Source organism: Malurus melanocephalus, unplaced genomic scaffold, assembly GCF_030028575.1.
Source record: "Malurus melanocephalus ecotype Western Australia unplaced genomic scaffold, MMel_1.1 scaffold_44, whole genome shotgun sequence".
Classification (NCBI taxonomy): Eukaryota; Metazoa; Chordata; class Aves; order Passeriformes; family Maluridae; genus Malurus; species Malurus melanocephalus.
Window position 1 is genome coordinate 2786816 of NW_026623276.1, and position 21867 is coordinate 2808682.

The 21867-nt window shown below is 37.1% G+C and overlaps 1 protein-coding gene across 3 annotated transcripts in view; it reads left to right on the forward strand.

Moving 5' to 3' along the window:
- Nucleotides 1–16465, forward strand: part of MIB1 (MIB E3 ubiquitin protein ligase 1) — a 77166-nt gene extending 60701 nt beyond the window's left edge. Inside the window, exons 17-21 of one of the 3 annotated variants that reach the window (XM_057364934.1) lie at nt 1044–1260; nt 3197–3275; nt 4832–4945; nt 6037–6137; nt 10151–16465. In XM_057364934.1, the coding sequence (XP_057220917.1) occupies nt 1044–1260; nt 3197–3275; nt 4832–4945; nt 6037–6137; nt 10151–10291 (652 nt within the window). In that variant the 3' untranslated portion in view covers nt 10292–16465. The remainder of the gene's footprint in view (nt 1–1043; nt 1261–3196; nt 3276–4831; nt 4946–6036; nt 6138–10150) is intronic. The other 2 variants (XM_057364936.1, XM_057364935.1) reach the window with 2 other exon arrangements.
- Nucleotides 16466–21867: the final 5402 nt, after the last annotated feature.

Genomic DNA, 21867 nt, shown 5'->3' on the forward strand with positions numbered 1-21867 from the left:
TTTTTTTTTCTATTAGTTAATTCTTTAGATTTTTGTGGTAAAGGGAATGCTATTCCTAAATACATTAGTTGAAACTTAGCCAAGTCTTAGAGGACTTTTTTTCATGTATGTTAGTAAGGGAAGGGGGAGAATGGGAAGGTCAATCTTCAGGTGAGGGTTGGTGGAACTTCACAAGGGGGTTGGAGGATAATCACTGGAATCATAACTAAGCTTCTCGAACAGGTTGGTCCAGGAAGTTGTGGAATCTCTGGCCATACAAGTTTTTGTTACTGAAAAGGGTAAAGCCTGATATAATCTGGTATGAATTCAGTGTTGATGCTGCTTTGGGAAGGTGACCTACTGAGTACCTGTTAATCTGAATGCCTGTATGATTCTGTCAAAAGACAAAGAGGGGGTAGGTCTGCTGTCTTTAGGAGTTAGGATTTCAGTGAAATACCATGTTATCAGGTCCTTGCAGTATGAGAYGGTTCATCTTGTCCTAGTTGTGTTCCACCCCTATTGCCATAAATGATTCTCATCCTGTATGGAAGTCAAAACTGTCCATTCAGAATGTGACAGAGAGAGGCTGTTTTGGTTGATGTTGCCCTGTAAGGAGTAAGGTGTTTATTTCCTCTCCGAGTCTGTGTGTGTCCGTGTGTCACGGCCTCATCCCGTGGCTGTTCCCGGGCCGCCCTTGGCGGGAGCGGCGGGACGTTGGACACGGGCGCCCTCTGCAGGCGAGCGCGGCGCGGAGCCACTGCGGGCACCGGGGGCTGCGTGTGCCATCGGAATCACAGSGCATGGCTCTGTTAGGAAAGCAGCCTTGTAGGACGAGAGGGACGGGCTTTTGACCTTCCCGACATGCTATCCTGRCTTGTGTGTCCTGTTACTGTACAATGTTTTATCTGAATGTGTGACCTTGYATTCCAGTGTCAATGGGACATCTTGGAAAAGGCAGTTCAGATTGCTTTATGATCATACATTGATGCCCGAGTGCATAGGGGTGTATGAACAACTAGTTGACGTGCATTTTAAATTAATTTTTTTGTTTTAATTTGTAAAAGTTTGACTGCAAGATTTCTTTGTAGTGGCCAAGTTGGTTCCCGAAGTCCRTCTATGATCAACAATGACTCTGAAACCTTAGAAGAATGTATGGTGTGTTCAGACATGAAGAGAGATACTCTGTTTGGCCCATGTGGCCACATTGCCACRTGTTCTCTGTGCTCACCACGGGTGAAAAAATGCCTCATCTGTAAAGAACAAGTTCAGTCTAGGACAAAGGTAAAAACCTCAGAACTTTCATGGTTCTCCTGTTTTTTAATGGAAAAGTCAAAAAAGGAAAAAAAAAGAGGTCAAGGAAATACATAGCTTATTTTATGTGGTGTTATGCTTTACATGTCTCACTGGATGGAATTAACTTTGTATCATAATGATATCTTGCTCTTTTCTGTTTCCCTGTCATACCTACCTCTCTCTACCTTGCAATGTCTTTATTGTTCAGGTCCTCAGAGTTCCTGATACAGTCACCTGAGGATGCTTTATTGAAATAGTCTATTTCCCCCCTGCCATGCTATTCTTTTTTTCATGTTAAGATAAATTGCTGCTTTTTTTGCAGTATAATTTCCCTCAGTGATATTGAATTCTTCTGAGTTCCTTTATTCCTTAGGGCTGCTTGAAAGATGTTTTGTCTGTAAACTGGGTTAATGTGTGCTTGTTTTTGAAGTTAACAATTACTTTCAGCTTTCACTTTTTTTTTTTTTTTTTTTTTTTTTTTTTTTTTTTTTTTTTTTTTTTTTTTTTTTTTTTTTTTTTTTTTTTTTTTTTTTTTTTTTTTTTTTTTTTTTTTTGGGGGGGGGGATTTAGGAAACCCAACTGCATTTTTTTTTTCAAACATATTCGATTAGTTTGCTTGTGGTTTTCAAAAGCCAGCTGTTAACATAGTGGGAGCTCCCTTTCTCTAGACTTTCATTATAGTCAGGACACGGGTTCTGCCACTGGGTGATTGGAGCAGCAAAGTGAGGCTTCTGCCCCTACTCATCCATCTAAAGAAGCTGATCTATGGAAACAGCTTTCCTAGGTGAAAGCTAAGCTTTTTTGGATAACCTCTGATATCTTTTGCTGAACTAGTTGGAGAGATTGGAATATCTGGTCAATACTTCTCTTATACTTTACTGTATAAATGCTTACAGTATATCTGCAAGGCTAAGAAATGAATGAAWCAGGACAATGGTTCTATGAACTGGAACAGGTGGCCCAGGCCAGTATGAATGGAATTTTATGTGATGTCTGCGATCCTACTATACATGCCCCATCCCTGGTGGTGTTCAAGGCTGGGTTGCATGGAGCCCTGAATAACCTGGTCTAGTGGAAGATGTCCCTGTCCTTGGCAAGGGTTGAAACTGGGTTACCTGTAAGGTCCTTTCCAACCCTAGCCATTCTRTGATTCCATGATACATGCAGCTCTCACATTGAAGGACTTTAGAAATTCCAACCCAGAATATTAAAATATTTCTGTAAAAGTACCTTCTAAGTGAATTTCATAGGATCATAGAATGTTGAAAGGGGCCTTTGAAATTAGTCATGTAACTGACATCTAACACCCTGCARTGAGCAGGRGCATCYGCAAAGAGATCCGGTTGCTCAGAGACCTGTCCAGCCTGRCCTTGAGTGTTTCCAGGGATGGGTCATCTACCACCTCTCTGAGTAACCTGTTCCAGTGTTTCACTACTCTCATYGTAAAAGATTTCGTTCTTATATCTAGTCTAAATTGGCCTTCTTTTACTCTACCCATGTACTACTGCAAYAGGCCCAGCTAAAAAGGCCCAGCTAAAAAGTTTCCAATCTTTCTTATAAGCTCTCTTTTAAGTACAGAAAGGCTGTAATAACATCTCCCCGGAGACCTCTCTTCTTCTGGCTGAACAACTCTGATTTAAGTATATGTAATAGAGTAAAGAAGGAGRAAAAAAAGAAAAACAAATTTATATATGTAGGGTTAGTTTTGCTTYCCTCTCCCTGTCATTGTATTGAATGTATAAAAATTGCCAGTAAATATCTGTTCTTAGAAGTTGGTGTGGTAACTCAAGTGAGTTGCATTTTGAGACGCTGAATTAATTAAAAAACCTCACTAGATGGAGATTCTTGAAGTCCACATGCCTTGCAAATTAATGGAGAGAGCAGGAGATAAACTTCATTMAAATGTGTGTGTTTTTCTTTACAGATTGAAGAATGTGTGGTRTGTTCAGACAAAAAGGCAGCAGTGCTCTTCCAGCCTTGTGGYCATATGTGTGCCTGTGAGAGTAAGTAACTTGACAAAAGCTCTTTTTGAAGTAATCATGAAAGAGAACATTTTTAATCAGATTACTAATGATCTTTTAGCAATCTCATTTCAGATTCAATTTACTTGCTAGTCTGGTGTGATTGTCAGAATTTTGGCATTATTTGTCATGCTGGTAATAATTGGAGGACAAAGTGGAGATTCTCATAAATTTAGAAAGCATGTGCTCTTGCATCTGAATTGCTTAACTGTGAGTAGGCTTGCTCAGATTATRGAAGCCTACTGTATATCATTAACAYTTTGGAAGTAATTAGAATTAATTATGTTGTTTTGTTGCAGCTTTTTCAGGGCATTCAGATATRCAAATGGTGTTTTAAAAGGATATTGTTAATAAATACTCAGTATGCTCTGTTACAAATCTACAGATAAGCACAAGGGCTGTATTTTTCCCCAGAAGTCACTTCATCTATCTTTTCARAGAGAACCAGTTACATTTCACTTTGGTTTATCCCATGTAGTGAAAAATTACATAGATCTCCAGAAAATTTTGGTTTTGAGAAAATGTGAATGAGAATACAGCTATCACCTTGTCTCCAGAYATTTCAGGGCTTTGTTGAAGGGTTGTTTGCTCAGAGAAGAGTAGTCCTTATTGATGAGGATCTACATAAGAGGGAAGGTAATCGTTCCCATGAGTAACTGCTTATTACTTGGTTTTGCTAAAGAAGTCTGGTTTCTTCCTCTGTTCTGGCTGAGGCAGCTGACATCAAATCACTGAGTAGTTATCCTGATCTGGCCTCTTTCACTGCAGTTGAAAGAAGATGAGAGAAGTTTTTTTGAATYGTTTCCCAGGAAAGAAGACAACAAAAAGATTGATTACTGTGGTGAAGGATTTCAGCAGTGCAATATACATTACCAAGTCTAAGCTGTAAGAAGGACAGCAAAAGGTTTAACAGTTGTAGATGATTCCTTTCCAGATTTTTTTTCTGAATATCTTGTTCAAGYAGGATGAGAAAGAGTGTTCAAGTTTGTTTATTTTATAGGACCCACTCTTCATTCGCAGTAACATTTCAGCATTTATTAGACAATAAGTTGCCTTTTGCAGAAAAATTACAGCCCCCTTTCTTGGATTATATGAAAAGATGTAGGTTTACTCTTAAGGGTAAAAAGCTGCACCTCTTTGCCCCTGGAGCATTAGGACAGCAACATTCCTTGTTCTAAAGAAAAAAACCCAGATAGCCAGGACATTCTTGGAAATTCTGGTCTCAAATACGTGTGATATTGCCTTTTAACTTCTGTAATGCTTGTGAACTAGACATCCATCTGGAGAAAGAGGAACCTGTTCATTTGAAATATCTTAAAAGGAGATAAAGAACAGATTTACTTTGAATCCCAAACAGGACATTATTGAGATGTGAATTGCAGAAAATTATGTCAAGATGAACTCAAGTCATTCTTTGTATTAAAAGCATCTGTTAACTCATATCTGTATGGTTACTGTGAATAAACAAATTCATTGATAGAAAAGAAGAAAAATGAAGTAGCAGGATTCAGAATTGATTTATTTGTCTGTCCCCTCAGATTGTGCAAGCTTGATGAAGAAATGTGTACAGTGTCGGGCAGTGGTTGAGCGAAGAGTGCCTTTCATTATGTGCTGCGGAGGGAAAGGTACAGAAGATACCAGTGATGATATTTGTGAGTGACTCCAGAGCCCATACTCTTTCATGTTCCTCCACCAACTTACTCTCATTCTCCTAAATGATCTAATACTTCTCTCCTTTCTGAAGAAAAGTTTAATAAAAAGAGTGTTAACACAGATATTTGTTTGCTGTTTACACTACTTCCTGCATGGGTAGCAGCAAATGTGGTAACAACACCAGTACAGTCCAAACCATCTGTGATKACTTGGGCTACTTACTAATGCCCTAAGAAGTAAAAGCTGAAGGTTGTCTTTAATTGTATGAGCAAATGAGCATACAAATGTGGGGGGTTTTTTGACCTCTGGAGCCCTGAAGGAATGGTAAGTACTTTGCATCTAGGTGCAAGAAACTTTCTTGACAGAATGTCCAGTTTTATAGCTCCTGTTTTGACTAGTTTTTTAAGTTCTTGTGACTTTCCTGAGTAACTTCTATGAATTATTGTATTTGCTCTGTGTGAGTATGTGTGGTATGCAGTATTTCAGTTGAGTTTTTGGAAACTGGAATTTTAGGCAATTCTTGTAATAATGTTGTGAAATAAATAAATATAAGAATATTCATTAAAAAAGGTTTTCAGTGGTCACACTAGAAATTTGAGACTTGAAAATTTTTCTGTTTCACATAGTAAAATTGCTCCCCAGATCAGTCAAATAGAGCAATATTAATCTGAGCTTCCTCAAATTTGAACAAACTACTTCCAAGACACTTGTGCAATTTTGAACACCAAATAGAATCATCTCTGTAGATAAGAAGTCATTTCAGTTTCAAAGGATTTGGCTTTTTTTTCTTTAAACATATGCAAAAAAATTTGTTAGGAGCTTCACTGGCAAATAAGAATTCGGAGAACATTAAGGGACTACAAACATCATTATTATGGAAATGCTTGTCAAARAAGTGTTGCTGCTGAACTCAGAGAAATTCTTTGTTGTGCTGCAGTGATGGTGTAGTGAATTTAATTAGATTATCAAAGATGTTTGACTAACATTTTTTCAGATAATTGAAAAATTGTAGCTGTGACACTGCAAATAATTATTCCTGGTTCATTAGATTGCTGCATAATCACGTATCTTTATTTTCTTCATGTTACAGCAAGTGGAAACATTCCAGTTATGCAGAAAGACAAAGACAACACTAATGTCAATGCAGATGTACAGAAGCTGCAGCAACAGTTGCAAGACATCAAGGAACAGGTAAAATAATGGATAAAAATTGTAAGGACCACAAAGCTAATTGAAAAAGGCAATGCATCCTCTTAKTATTTAAAGCAAAATGACATGTTGAAGTGATCAGCTCCTAACGACCAAGATTTTTTGTGTGATGTGGCTTGAATGTCTTCTATGTACAGGTTAAAAGAAAAAATCAAGTGGTCACATTTGATAATCCATTTATTAGAGCATGTGTGTTGATGTGGCTAAAAAAGGATGCTCAATTTAATGTCTCTGAAGAGCTGTTCCTGTCACATGGTGACTGAGCCAGCAACCCAGTAGCAAAAATTCAAACCAGTTTCTTATGTATTTTTTATCTGTAAAAGATCATRCAGATTGAAATTTGTCGTTTGAAAATGCATGTCTGTCTTACGTAGAAACTCCAGATGTTATGTCATCTCTGGCGTCTTGGATCTGCTGTTTAGCTTCTGCTTTATTTTTATACATTGAATGGAAAGAATAAGGTTACTCTTCTGGCATTTGAAATGATACATGCAAAAGATGCAGATGAATGCTTAAATGCWAGTAATCTGTTTTCTTCAGATATATTTTTTCAGGGTACCTCAGGAATTACAAAAGATTAGAGTTCTGTTTGGGTATGCTGCTACTATTACATGTAGGCACACAAAAAGAAAACTGCTTTATATTACAGTTTTTCTTTATAATTAGATATTACTTCAGGGATTTTTTTTCAGTTTTCCTTAAGTGCTCTTTTATTCTTTATGATTTTGTCTAACCTTTTGGATTTGCTAGCCAGCTGCCATAATTGTTCAGGGCCTCTGACTAGAAAGGGGTAGTTTGGGTAATTCCTTGTGTGCCTCTTGGCTTGAGACTCTCTTGTGTTTTCTTTACTGTCTTTTGTGCTTAAATTTGTGACAGGGCAAGTTGTTTATCATACTTGTGAGTAGCAAGTCAGATTTGATTAAAATTGATGGTTTCATCTTTTAAATTTGTGATTGAAGTTATGCACAGCATTCCACTATGACTGTGTACTCTTGATTTGTGCTGTAACAGTTCAGTCTTCATGTTAAATGGGTATTTTTCTACTTAAAATTAATTTGTTCTCTTTCAGCAGGTATAAGCCTTTGTTTCAACTCATACCTTCAATGATAATCTAATATGTTAGTGCAGCAAGCTTTTAAAACCATTTCTGGTGCCAAGCAGAAGTGATGCTGATGTCAACAGAATCTCCCACATCTGATGACCACACCATTCTTCAGGGATTCCCTGAATGTGAACCCTTATGACTGTAATTGCAATACCTTCACTCCATTTCACCATTCATTTCATAATCACTTCACTCCATGACATAATCACCATCATCTGTCTGATATCTTAATGTATGTTCCTTCACCATACTTAGATCACTTTCTTCCTCCTTAAAAATAAATTGATTTTGTCACTGTGCACCTGTATATTGTTGTAAAAACTGTTTTTAACAGTGAGGAATTGATACTTCAAGCAGTTTAAAACCAGTTACAATTTGTAAACCCAGTTACATTTAAGATGCAATGAACACTTTTCCAGAGTACTTGTCTGAAGAAGTCATTCTCATATAGAGCAGGAGTAGTGCCATGTTATACTATTTTCCTTCAAAAGATAGGAGTCAAATATTTCAGGCAGATAAAAAATAGAATTTCATGCAGAGGATGTTCTAACAAACTAATAGTACCATAGTTACAGATACTGCTTATTTCTCACTCTTTATTTTTTACTGCCTGAATGGAGCATAAGGCTTGCAGTGAMCCTTCTTTCACTGTAAAAGTACATATAAGATAGTGGTTAAGTAAGGAATTCTCCTTCTAAGTTGGATAAAATGCAGTTATCTGGGCTTGTATCCCACTGGGAAACTGCTAAAMTAATTGAGAAAAGCCTGTCAGAATAGAATTGTGTATAAAACAGGAAGCTTGTTCCTGCCAGCTGAGTTCTACTGTGTGAAGTAACTTAAAAGTTAAGATAGTATTATGTTAAGAAATTAAACAGCCAGTGTATTTTATATACCCTGCTTTTGTACTAAGTTGGAGAAATTCAGCAATTTTCTAATACATAAAATGAAAATGTTGGGATTTCTGTTGCTTTACTGAATGAAATAGTTCAAAGTAATGGTGTTCTAAGAGATTTTTTTTTTAATTTCTGAGTCCCTTAATGGATGTTTTCCTTTTTAAAYGATGGTATGGCATTTGGAGAGAAACATTCTCTTGTATCTTCAGTAATTTTGACATTGTATTTAGGCACAAAAGCAAATAATTTGCTAAAACATAGAAAAAAAGGCTACACATTGGGGATTTTCCCAAAGATAAATGTTTGCTTTGCTAGTCCTTTGTGAAAGATCATCATGCCAATGCCGTGRAATTATAGACACTTGTTACACAACTCTATATTCATGGCATTGTAAATAGCTGTTTCGCTGATGTCTGAAGTCTGTGAGTTACTGAAGGAAGAATACTCTGAATGTCCCATTGAYGTGTGGGATATGAAGGTGGTGACTTAGTGTGAATGGAAAAATGAGCGTGACTGACAGCCTTTTGCAAATTTTTAGTTTGAGAATGTTTTGTTACAGTACCATGGAAATTCTAGCAAAGCTAGAGCACACCCCCCTTCAGGGTTTTTTTTAAACATGCATTGACTTCAGATTTTACCTGGAAGTTTTATGTTCCTGCTAGCCCATTATACTAATATCCTGGAGATTAAAGTAATAATTTGGCCAGATTCCATGCCAATTTAAACTCTTAAGCAGAATTGTGGCAAATTTTTTTTGGTCTTCAATCTACTCTAGGAAGTAATACCTATTGATTTCATAGAAAATGTCTTTAGAGTTTTTCTGAATAGGGTGCCTTGGTATGGATTCCTTCTCATGCAATGAACAAATTGAAGCCCCAGTGATGAATACAAAAACAAGTAACAGGTGCAAGATAGTGATAAAATTAATTTGTGCTTGAAATAGGAGCCTTGTCAGTGTTTCATATTATGTATGAAATGAAATACCAACATTTATAATTGTTAAATACATAYAGTATGTCTCATCTGACGACATCATAGATTTGATTTGATCTACTATAAAGCAGTCTTACCAATTTTAATCTGTTGTAACATCTATTCATTTACTAACCGTTACATATGAAATTCTAATATGGCTGCAATGTATTTATGGTGAAGGAACATGCCTTATGAAAACTTCAGTTTTTGCATATGACAAAAGGTGAAGGACGTTGTTCCTTAGTGGCTTGGTACAAAATGGATTTTACTGTTGAAACACTTTAAAAGATCTTTTTTGAGCATTGGCTATCAATTTACATTCAGCAATTAAAACTGATTTTAAAAGTTTGCTGTGCTGCTGTTATGCGTGAAGGTTACMGATTTACTAAACTGTTCATTTGAAGCTTGAGGTGTTCTTTTGGTTGAAAATCTAGATAACCTCTACAGACAAAGTACTAAATTTTTACATATCATCTKGATTATGAATGTTTTTATTCCTTCTGCATGGGTTGAGGGCTTGGTGTTCASAGGTAAGTATATGAATGGCTAGATAGCCCGAGAAGAAATCTGAAAATCATTACCCAAGCATTGCATACGTAAAGTTTTTGGGTGTTGCGTTCCCTGGAAGATTACATGATGTAAAGGGGAATGTTTTTGAAGAATGTTTTAATATTGCAAACTTGGGTAATGATATTGAMATTGATGAAATTGAAATGATATTGAAAATATGTCAGCCTACTACTGGATTGCCTCAATGAAAGGAATCCTATTCAGAAAAAACGTGCGTAGTTGTTTGTGCCATGATGGAATAGGAAAAGCCCATATAATTGTAAGTCAATGTGAAGTAAAAATGAAATTTTTAAAAACCCCAATTTTGCTTAGTGGCTGGGTTATGCTGTGACAATTATCTGCTATGCTTAGGATGGCATATTTGTTGTTAAATTTCAACAGTTTATATGTTGCATATTCAACGCTGTATAACTACCACCACTGACTCTGTAATCTGCCAATATCTTTTCCAGACTATGTGTCCTGTCTGTTTGGACCGCCTGAAGAACATGATCTTTCTGTGTGGCCATGGAACGTGTCAGCTTTGTGGAGACCGAATGAGCGAGTGCCCCATATGTCGCAAGGCAATTGAACGGAGGATCCTTCTGTATTAAACAGGGGCCAGTGTCTTTTACTAAGTTGTGAAAGAATAAGGACATCTTGATGGTTTAAATCTCTGTAAGTGTGAAAGGCAGTAAAGGGTTCTAATGAAAACATTCTAATACTGTAGCACAGGTTCATTCAGTAATTGTTWAAAGACTGTGAACACACCAAATAAAAGAAACAGTATTTGAACAGWCAGCTTGTAGCTTTACTCTTATCATCTAAGCCTAATGCTAATTAAAGYGGTGTTTTTATCATTTTCTTTCTGTCTTCTTCTTCCCCTTAAAGTTCAAAGGGACAACTTTATTTTGGTTKTGTTTATATGTATCATGTATGTATCAGATGTCAAGTGATGTAAGGGAATTTTTTTTTTTTTAATAGTGTCAGTTACTACCAAACGTAAATATTTAGGCTATTTTTTGCTTTATAGTTTTCTGGAGAATGTCGAGGTTTCCTGTGACAGTTTCGATTCACAGTAATTCCTATCTGTAGGAATACACAGTCATGAAAAATCAATACAAAATACATACACAGTAGTAATAAATATACTATTCCTGTAGGGTCAGGCCTCGGAATACAATGTTAAGGTAGTTCTGACTTCATCGTGCACTTCGTTCCTGAGGAGGGGTTGTGTAGGAAGCAGTAAAAAGAAAAATCTGTTCCAGAACAGATTATGTTYTGAAAACTGCACTTTAGTCTAACAGGTTCAAGCTAAGTAACTTAAATAGTGGGTTACTTGAAGCATGGGAATTGCTTTTAAYTTGACTGGAAAGGAAAACATTCAAGCAGTAGGTCAGTTATCCCTTTCAGATGAGTGAATTTGATCARTTGTGGAGAAACATATACATGCGGAGCCATTAAAAAATTGTGGATCTGTGAATTTGAAAAAAAAAAACAGCTTTTGCGAGATTTCTTTTTAAGTGAGTTTTATTGTCTCCAGGCAAATAGTGTCAACAGCAAAASAGAATATTTAATATTGGCTATTCATCTAAGTGCAGTGTTAACACCAGAACTTCTCTGTGAGCATTACCGAGTAATACGTCATATGAAGATATTGCTGACAGAACAGTGAATTTTGTGAGCTGTGCCTTGTTGAGCTGAATTTGGCTGAAGGAGTTTGCTTTCACTGGTACGATAAAGAGCTGTTCCTGACCCCCAAAATGCTGCTGTCAGGGACTGCAAACTATTAACATTTTGAAAACAAATGCATCCTTTCATCCTTTTTGATGGTAGAAAATAAGCTGATTTAAGGATCTCTTGTAGCTAAATCCAGGTTGTGTGAATCTGTGCTTACTCCTAAGTGATTCAACAGTTTTCTGAGTGCATAGTTCATGTAGCCCTTTGCCATTGTGCAAACTTCATTTGGACATGCTCTTGCAGTAAAATAAWGAAATCCGTGCTGGAGTCACTTAGGTGCCTTACTTGCAGCTAAGATGAATTTATCATTGAATTTTCMTTGCATATGGCAAAAATGTGGACAAAGGGATAGTTCAGGGAAACTTCCAAGTAAGGATAAAGGCATGAAATTGTGGTCTTTCCAGATAAATCAGTCTGTCTTCTGAAGCTTATGTTGATATGCCTGAATTGTGCAAATGTTGGCAAATGTCTCAGAAGACTGTTACTAATAAACTGTAAAGACAGACAAACCTTTAAGCAATAAGAATAAAACACTGAATAAAGCTTCCCAGGAAACAAGTACAGTGATACATTGGTAAAGTGTATGTAGAGTGGCATTTAACATCATGAAGTGATGTAATACACAGCCTTACAATAGCCATCTTTAATCCTCATCCAGCATTCCAAGTGTTCCTCATTATTTTCAGTGTTTTTTTCATTTCACACAATCACAATCTGGAGTCACTGTAGTAGTCTGTTTTATTTTGTATYCTAGTGGTCATCTGTTCTCAGATAATCTGCATTTGTATTCTTGGCCAAATTAAGTGGTCTTCCCTTTTTTTGCTTCTTGGTTCCTATTCTAAAATCAAAATTACAAGGAGTTTTGTAAAGTTTTTCATRTTAACCCTTTTTTCAGTTCAGCATTTTGCTATCTCCACTTGAGCAGTGCATGCATCTGTGTGTTCATTGCAGTTTTTATTTGGCCAATATGCATGTCACCAAGGTTTTTCGTTTGGTTTTTTGGGGTTTTTTTTGGTAACATGTTTTACAGCTGAGCTTTCTGTAATAGGCTTCAGTTTCTTGTTAGGCTTCCCTTGGTAATACTTCTGTAACAGTGTATGCCATTTGATGATCCATTCTGAGTTTCAGCCTGTCATTCATCAGATTTGTCCTTTGGTTTCCTGTCGCCTGCAGACACGTTTTGTCCTCTTCATTCTTCAAGGGGACCTCTGCAGACTTGTCAGCACAGATRTAGGGTGGATCTCTTCCTGATAATGCAGCTCAAAACTGACACTTCAATATAGCGGTTTGCATTTTCCTGATTCTTTTTTTGCTGGAACAAGCCAGAATTACTTGAAAGTATTCCAGCTTAGTGACAGTTTAATAATTCAGCTGAGTTACAACAGATGTGAAGCATCCTGGGTAGGAAACTGGATTTGAATGTTAAGTATTCCTAGTCTTCAGAAGGCACATACTCGTAGCATAGGTAGGTAAGGTCTCTGTTAGGCTTTTCCCTTTCAAGAGAGAAGATGTAAGTTACTGCTTAGCATCCTTGGTACTTGTAGACCATCACAGTCCTGTGGAAAGGGAGACAATGACTGAAGGTATTGCTACAGGAGCAGTTTTAGCYTCCCATACTGCAATCACAGCATGTGTATGTGACTGCATAGGAGTTTGTGATTGGACTTATTCAGCAGTGTTGTGTGCAAGTTCAAATTGATGTCAGCTTGATGCTAYTTTGGTGCCAAGAGAAACAATTGAATTAGAAAATCTGGGAAAGCTAAACAAGATGCTTGAATTATTTAAATAGGTCTCTTATTGACAGGTAGAAGATCTGTATCTTATCCGGAGATGGCTATACAGTTTGCCTTTCAAAAAATTTAATGAGGAAAAGTATTTGTAAATCCAGTATCATTTGTGGAAGTAGATATTTATATTCAGTCCCTCTCTTTGCTCATAGAAGGTGAGCTAGYGTTGAGGAACCCAGTAAGCTCATTCACTGTATTCTGTTGTTATCTGTGCAATGTGCACCGAGTGCAGTGTTTATCTGGAAAGCACAATATTTGAAGGATGAAAACAGCTCACTTGAAAGCCAAAGGAGATCTTAACAAGTAGGAGAGTYGAGGAAATATCACTGTKCATCTGTCTTCACCAAAACATTAAYGTCTAAACTTCACCTGAGCAAAGTGAAAATTAGAAAAATCAGTGAGRTATTTATCTCTAATTTACTGTAAAATCRTRGAATGTAAGAGTTGCAAGACACCTAAAAATAYGTATTGTTCGCTGTGAGGTATGTTCAGATGTATAAGTAAAATACTTTCTTTTCTGTTCATTCATTAAGAGACATACACAGTCAGATCACTACAGAGTGATTTAAAGTATAAAGACAACCTAAGAGGTTAACAGAATATGCTTAATAGTTATAGATTGTTAACTTTTGTGTAACTATATTTGACTTCCTTTCGCCCCAAAACTTGTATCATCACTTATTGTGGCCCGAGCTCGTATGGCACTTSTCACAGTCTGGGCCATTATTACCTACTTTCCATTTGCTGGATTCTGTGTATTTGTATGTTGGGATTTGGAGAAATCCCATTTTCCTGAAGTGGATACTGAAAACTACACTGGTGAGATAGTAAACAAGTTACTTTGTTRATGTGAAAATTTGATTAGAAGGTGGTGTTCTTAACTTGGACTGGGTGAGGATATAGCAAATTTGCACAAGTACTTGTGCCTTGTTAGCATAGTCTTACAATTGRTATTTTAGCTTCTTTTAAAGACGTGAAATGGTCTTCTAAAAATAATTAAGTACTGACTGTGTAGATATTTTCTAGAGATGAAGGTTTATGTCTAATTAGCAGTATTAATTAGTTAGTATGAACACTAAATTGTTTGAAGAAGCTGCTTTCAGCTGGTGATCTGAGCTTCCTCTACAAAAATAATTGTCAGAAATTTAGTTTTACTCTTCCAGTAGCAGCTGGTGAACCGAAGAGCCTATCCTGTTCTTTGTGCTGCATGGGTCAAGTTTTCACTTTAAAAAACCAAACCCCAACAACACTACAGTCTAACCTTTAGCAGTGCTACCTCCTTTCTGTCAAAGTGCTGAATTCTTCTCTAGCTGTTCTTTGTCTTTGGGAAGRGATAGGGAACACATCAGTTTTCTTTGCTTCATCAGTTTTGATGTCTGAATACATTGCAAAGGTTTTTTACTTCATAAAATTACAGTGTAAATCGCATTTAGTAGGAGTGTGTGGTTTGTCACAAAGTATGTTGTATACCTGTTTGCATAAGTTTCTGGAATTCATACTGTTATCTTTTTKTGCATTTCATAACTTGTTTATGTTGACAAAGCTAAACTGTTGTCTGCAGAAGCTTTYGTGTGTGCCATTTTTATAGCTAAGCCTGTGGTAAATACGCAAGTTCTGACTCAGGGCTTTTTAACAACTTAAACACATTCACAATATTCTTCAGCACATCTTGGAGAATACTAGAGATTTAATGACTGTACAGTGCCTTGATAGAACTGTTGAATGGGCAGCAGCCATAGAGTCTTCGTAGAATGCAAGTATCTTTTGAATCCCGTTAATGAGTTGATGTTAATATAATTGTAATGCCCCTACCATGGATTTATAAACTTGTATATACTTTCTGTAAAGGAAATTCAGCAAATCTAGGTATTGTTAAGCTTTCTGAAAGCTGTTTATTTGTTGCACTGGTCATGAGAGTCTGAAGGGCATAATATTCAAATTTACAGAAGCAGCTTTTGTGTCAAAAGACAGCTGAGAAAATTTTCTGTTTGTGAAATTTTTAGTGTGAGGGAAGGGTCATTGTATAAACATGTAAAAGTACCTGCTTTACTCTGATGTAGTAAATCTTTTGTGAGAGAAATAACCAACAGCAGACCAGTATGTTTGCATGCCATTTCATAGTTAGAAAACTTAGTCTCATTTTGAGCTTCTAGGAAATACTTAATTTGTCCCAACCTTAGTGTCTTTATGAATGCTAACTATTCATGTTAGGAAAAAAAACAGGTCTTACTGAATCACACAAACATTTTTACTTTTGTTAAAACCAACTTTGTATTTTCAGTAAACTGTAGATTTTGACATGACTGTTTATTGGAGAATTTTAAGGTTGCCTGTGTGAATGTAGTGTATTTCTGTATGCTGATAGCATTATATAGTTGCTTACTTTAAACTGCTTAGCRAGGTCTAAGCTTTTCAGAGGAAATGCTGATGTACTGTATGGTTAGTTAAACTTGTCATATAAGATGTATACTGACTTTTTCAAGAGCTTTGATTTAAAAGTATAATTGGACTGAGTACTGATTTTTTGCACACAACATTGGAAAAGGGGTGGTAGCTCATTTGTCTTCCTCCTTCTTAGTTGTAATGACATTAGATGTCACCATGGAATTTGAAAATTGTATACCTGAAAAAATATTTGTGAACTTGGTTACTTGTTGGCATACAATGTTTAAAAGTGCACCAGAATTTATTGAGAAAGTTTGCAGTCCAAAGTTGTTAAAAAATCTTGTTCTTCTATAATATGCTCCTGAAGATTGAGTTTGTGGAAGCATCAGAAGTGCTACGTGCCTTTGAATCTCTGAGGTACTCAAACATTGTTAAAGCAGCACAATAGAAGTTTGAAGGGTGGATTATGTATAACAACAAAAAAGTTGGTTGAAATTTTTTATCTCTGGCACATGTGCAAATTTTTCTGTAAATATGCAGTTCATAGTACTGTTCTACTGACCAGAGTTGCTGTTAAGTGTATGTTAGACTCTGTGTTTACTCGTAATTGAATGGCCTTTACAGATCTGGCTCCGTGAATGTGATCATGTAAACATCTCCTGCCAGATACAGTAACTTCCATATTCTGAGACAACAGATGCTGCATCATAGTTTGTACTCTTAGGATTCAATTTAATGGATGCATTTGTAAAAAAAAAAAGTCTGTGTAATCAAAGGCAACAAAACCAACCAGACTTATATGGCTTAGTGTTTTTATTTGTCCTAGTGTACAGGTGAAAAAAGGAACTGACAGAATAAAAAGTTTGTTTCTCTCTTTCTCAGTTTCTTTGCGTTTTTCAAGTTTCATCAGCCTTGGTTTATATGACAGTCTGTATGAAAATGCAGTGTTTTCAAATACTTTTAAGAAAAATTTTTACTTTAAAATAATTGATACGAATTGTTGACGTACATTTGAAGTAGCCAGTTGTTCTTTGCTTTGGGATTTACAAGCTGTTTCTCCTTACATGTTCACTGAACRTGATGGAAGCAGTGTTGGCATTGGTTCAAGACTTGATCTCTGTTGGTCTCAAGGGTTTCAGCCCTTGCTGTTGATTGCATTGGAAGCTGTGGGTTTTGATCGTGTTTGGTAGTGATGGATTTAAATTTTGAGAATGCTATTTCATACAGTACAATATAAATAATTATTATAACTTTATAAATACTGTGTAATACAAATAATTTCTGTAAAATGTTCTTTGCTGTTGCAACTCATTCCRTCTATATTCCGTATACAGTCATCTGTTTTTGATAGGGATGGTGAAAGTGCATGTAGATATTTCCTTTGTAGCTGACATGTATAAAATACAGAGGGTGGTTCTTCATGGATGTACTCTGTTTCGTTTAGGGAGGAAAAGTTAGCGGTAGTATTGGAATAAAAAGCATTAGCCTACCTTTTCARCTTGTATTTCCTTTCCTTACGGTGGAAGAACAAGTTAACAGAAACAAAATTGTTCAAGTTCTTTTTGTGCTTTGTGCAGCCCTGCTTGTGACAGTGATATACATTGGAAAACTTCTACTTTCAAGAATTAATTATGTCAACTTGATACTTATAAGAAGGTTTTGGCTGAAAAAATACTTYAGGGTTTTAAATAGTTTGTTCCCTTTTCAGCACAGCAGTATGTTGTTGCTTTCCAGGAGATGGTGAGGTGGGGTTTTTTTGCAGTCTTTAGGGAGTGATGCTATAATGGATTAAGATGGTTCAAATTACATTAAAAATCCAGAATTTTGCCAACTGGCAAAATGTATAAATTTTAGTCTTTAACAGTGCAAGACTTTATGTTACAGGAAAGTCAGTGCAATATCTATTACAGTTAGGATTTGTTGATGCTTACTTGACTTTCCTAGAGAAGCTAATAAACCTTAATTTCTATGAAATTGCTTAAAATTGCGAAAATGGGAGACTTGGGAGACTATAGTGACCTCTTGCAACGTTATAACACAATTTGACTGAATTTTCTTTTAAAATAAATCTGTGGGACATAAGGAGACAATTCTGAACCGATTTCCCTACAGATGCTTGTGTMTCCTTAAATGTGTATTTCTCCCACAAGGGGTCAGTAGCACCCTCCATTTGGCTCTAGTTTTTATTGCAATATAAGCACAAAGCAAACGAGGGATAAGGATAATGATGATTGCATTAATATGTGGGTGGACCAGACCTCACTTGTCTCCTTCTTCAAGCAGGTTAAGTATAATTAGCTTATTTGCTGACTTCAGTAAGCACCATATTCTATCCTCTGACTCTCATGTGACATGAACATTGCTACTATTGATTAGGGCAAAGTTCCAGTGGAGTGTTTGCCTTTAGCTCTAGTTGAAAGTRTTCATTTAGTCAAGCTCTTTTTCAAAAGCATGCAGTTGGAGCAGATAAACTATATGAGAGAGCTTGTCCAGCAGGCAGAGGGAAAGAATTCTTGTATGAGTGTCCCACATATTCTTAATGATAACCACAGTCTCCCTAGATGTCTAGGGCTGATTAATATTTTCCACCCTGTAGTAACACAGCTTATAGTTAAATATGCTTTGAAGCCTATCAGGCTGCTCAGTGGAAGGAATGTCCAGCTTCTCAAAGCTTCCCTGAGTATGTAAGTTACTTGAAGGCCAGAAGTTTGAAGTAACTCATAATYTTTCTGCCAAGAGGCTGAACAGACCAAAGAGCTATTCCTTAAAAAAAAATTTCCAACCCTTGTAGTGAAGTCATGTTCCACAAACAAATAGAAATCTTGAGATGGTCAATGTCATTCAGGTAGAGGTTCCTACATGTGTTGAATTAACTGGCCTTTCTTCCCTTTGTGTGTGCAGCTCTTGTTATTCTGTCCCATCTGTTGTGGGTTTTGTGTTCCATAGCCTTAGTGCTTTTGTCCCCACTTCTCAAATCCTCCATTACAATTCTTTCTCTGTCTGTATTTTTGATTGCMAAACTGTGTCCCTTTTTTCTTGGTATGTCCTTTCTGAATGTCCTGTTTTCCTTCCACTTGGGGTTGGCATAAGCATAGTGAGGCCCTGTGCTTATGTCCCTAACTCCACTCTTAATTTCATGTACTGACAGGAGGAATTCCTGAATTTGGTCTTGGCATAATTTCACATTAATTTGTYGGCATCCCTTATTTCTCTCTATTGGTGATACAAGAAAGAGGTTTTGGCTACCACCTGAGAAAAGGATGGGGCACTTCTCGTGGTTTAGTTACCTCTGGTCTCAACCATATGAGGAAATTCACTATAAGTACATGTTTCAAGGCTGTTGCTTTTGGTGGTGTCTTTTTGTCATAGGCCGTCTGAAATTTTCATTCTTACTGTGTCTTGGGTTCAGTTTTTGGTGACAAGGTACTTTCCAGAGAAACTTGGAACACTCCTAAAGACAGTAACTTCCATTTAGAGTGTCTTGCACACTTACGTTGCATGGAGGAAGTTTAGTAGGATTGCTTGCAAAGGGAAGGGGTCTGGATTTGGATTTTTTCTACCTCCATGAAGAATTAGGAAAARAATTCCACCTCTTTGAATAAAGTAAATCTGAAACCACATTCCAAGTAATACTTTTCTGCTAAGATTTCATAAASCCTACTGTGTACATACCTCACAGCTGTAAAGTATCCTGATATTCCTTATGAAAGCTATAGAAACAGCAGTTGTAAAGCATTTATTTCCTAATGGCCATAGATTGTTATCTTTGAAAAACAATACTAGTATTCTTCCTCTCTTCTTTTGTGATGAGACCTGTAAAATAAAGACTACTTCAGGTTTATCTGAAGTAGATAGACAAAGCTGCCTTTCCTAACACAAAGGCCTTAGTGAAGCTGTGGTACAGCCATACAATTCAAAGCACCATGCTCAAGTTTTTCGACTGTTTTCTGATCCATAGCACATAGCACTTAAAACACCTAATTTACRGTGATCTTGGGTTTTGGTCAAGTAATTCTGATTCTATGTAAGGCAGAGGAAGTCTTCATACTGTCTTCAGTCCTCTGAAACTGCATGCTCCCACCGCTTCATGTGGAGGACATAGAGTCTGGAAGCACCACACCTTTTTTTGAGGTAGAAAAGTGTGTTAGAGTAAGGGAATGGGGACACCTAAAGCTAAAATACAATCATGGACTTCTGGAGTTTGTGAGATGAGAAACTCAGATGGCAAATTTGACAGAGAAGAGTGATCTACTAAAGTTGAGCTTTAAATTCTGTAACCTCTTTGAAGAGTTTGTAGCGTAGTTACATTGAGTCCTCCTATAACCCTACCATCTCCTGCATCCTGCATATCCCACCACCCTGGATAGGTCCCTCCACACCAAAACACCCTGGAGTAATAGGTCTTATACTGAAACTATCCCACACATGGAGAAGGAAGGCGTGGCAGTTACAGGGGAGTTCCTGGTGCAAAAGTTGTGGATCTGCTATTCTATTTAACACATCTCTTTTTCTATGGCACACACAGGCTATTTAAAGGAGTAAGTGATCTTGACTTGGATTCACTGTGAACTGTGGCTGTCTGCACCCAGGCAGCAGCACAAAGGAGCTGCTGCAAATCAACTGCTCAGTAATGAACTGTGTGAGGTGCTTGCCCTGCAGCAAGCAGAAGTTGGGAGCCACTTAACGCTTTTAAAGTGTTGCAGCCAAGTAGGGTTGAGTGGGCCAAGCCCTCTGGGCATCTACTTATCCTGAGCTGACATTACTTTATTGGTAAGTAGCATGAAAATGAATTAGATTYGAAAAGCATATCTTCATTAACAAGATTGGGATACCAGACATTTAATTTTAGGCTTTATCTGCTATGCTGAATYAAACAGTGACACCAAGATTTGGCAAGCAGTTGTTGAGCACTTCAGGAAAGGTTAGTCAATGACTTTTGTAGGAGTCACTGAACKTTGAGGACATAGTCAAATAGCCCTCAGGAAAAAAAAAAAGCATCTAGCACGAGTATTTCAGAAGAGAGTTATCATTTTTTTATTGGTTGGGTTTTTTTTTTGTTTTGGTTTGTTGGGGTTTTTTTTTGTTTTTTTTTTTTTTTGTTGTTCTCAACCTCCACTGGATGAGAATGGTGCCTGGTTTTTCATTTCTCTTGCCAATTTTCAAAAAAAAGCTGCCATRATTGCTACTTGCCATCTGAATTCACMAAAATCAAACATATATCCCATGTGTCTGTTCCAGCTGTTCCTAACCATCGCTTAACTTACCCCAGAACGTCCTTCCAAAGGGAGTGAGTGTTCACTTGTGGGACTATAGGAGAGCTAGCCTTATCCTCTGTAGCTTTCCAGGACAAGGAAAGGAATTGATTAGACCAAATTGTTGATTTGGTCTAATCCTCTTCTTTCTGGCGGTCTTCAATTATCAAATGCCTTCTTTTCATGTGGCATTTCATTTTGAGAGGAAGTCATTGCTGTGCCTGGAATTCTTGGATGTGGCCCATCCTTTCCTACAAAATTAGGCCTGTTGACCTAAAATTAGTTGTTTTATGAGGTAGAGGTATTTATACATTAAGCTAGCCAGCTCTGCTCATAGGAATATTAGTAGAGATGGCCTGGAGCTATCAGGTTTTTCTAGGAAAGATAAGGGATGGCTCAGCACATCCTGGGTTAAGTTCTTCCCTGTCRCAGCTAAATGCTAAATGATATGCAGTGTCTGAAGGGTAGGTACAGCTTTRGGCATCTTCATGGCACAGTCCTGTGTCCGTAAGAACTAGCAACGAGAGCAGAAGTGCACTGCATCCATGATAACATAATATTTTTCATGAACTGATACATCTGGCTTTTCTGGGAGGGTAGGTGGCCTGAAACAAGGTCATTAGGTACCACAGGGAACCTGGACATAGAGCATTGGGTGGTGCTCAGTACTCTTAGCCCAAAATTTTAGACCAAGTTTGCTGAGCAGCAGTGTGTATCCTTGGATTGGCTGTCAGTGAATTGGAAATGAGAATCTGTAAGGCACCAGCTTTCCATGTTTGAGTGACAAGTGTCCTTCCCTGTGTTTTACTGATTTGCATTGTTCAGATACGGAAAAAATGAAGGGAAGCTAACAAGCCTTGCTGTGAACTGTGTATATGCAGCATTGAAGATCTTGATAGCTTTGAATCTGGACAGGCAAAAAAAAAAAAAAAATGGAGAGAAGGAGAACAGAGAGGTCTTTAATGATGTGTTACGTTATTGATGGGATTTCTAACCCAGAGGAGAATTGCCTGCCTTGGAGCTGTG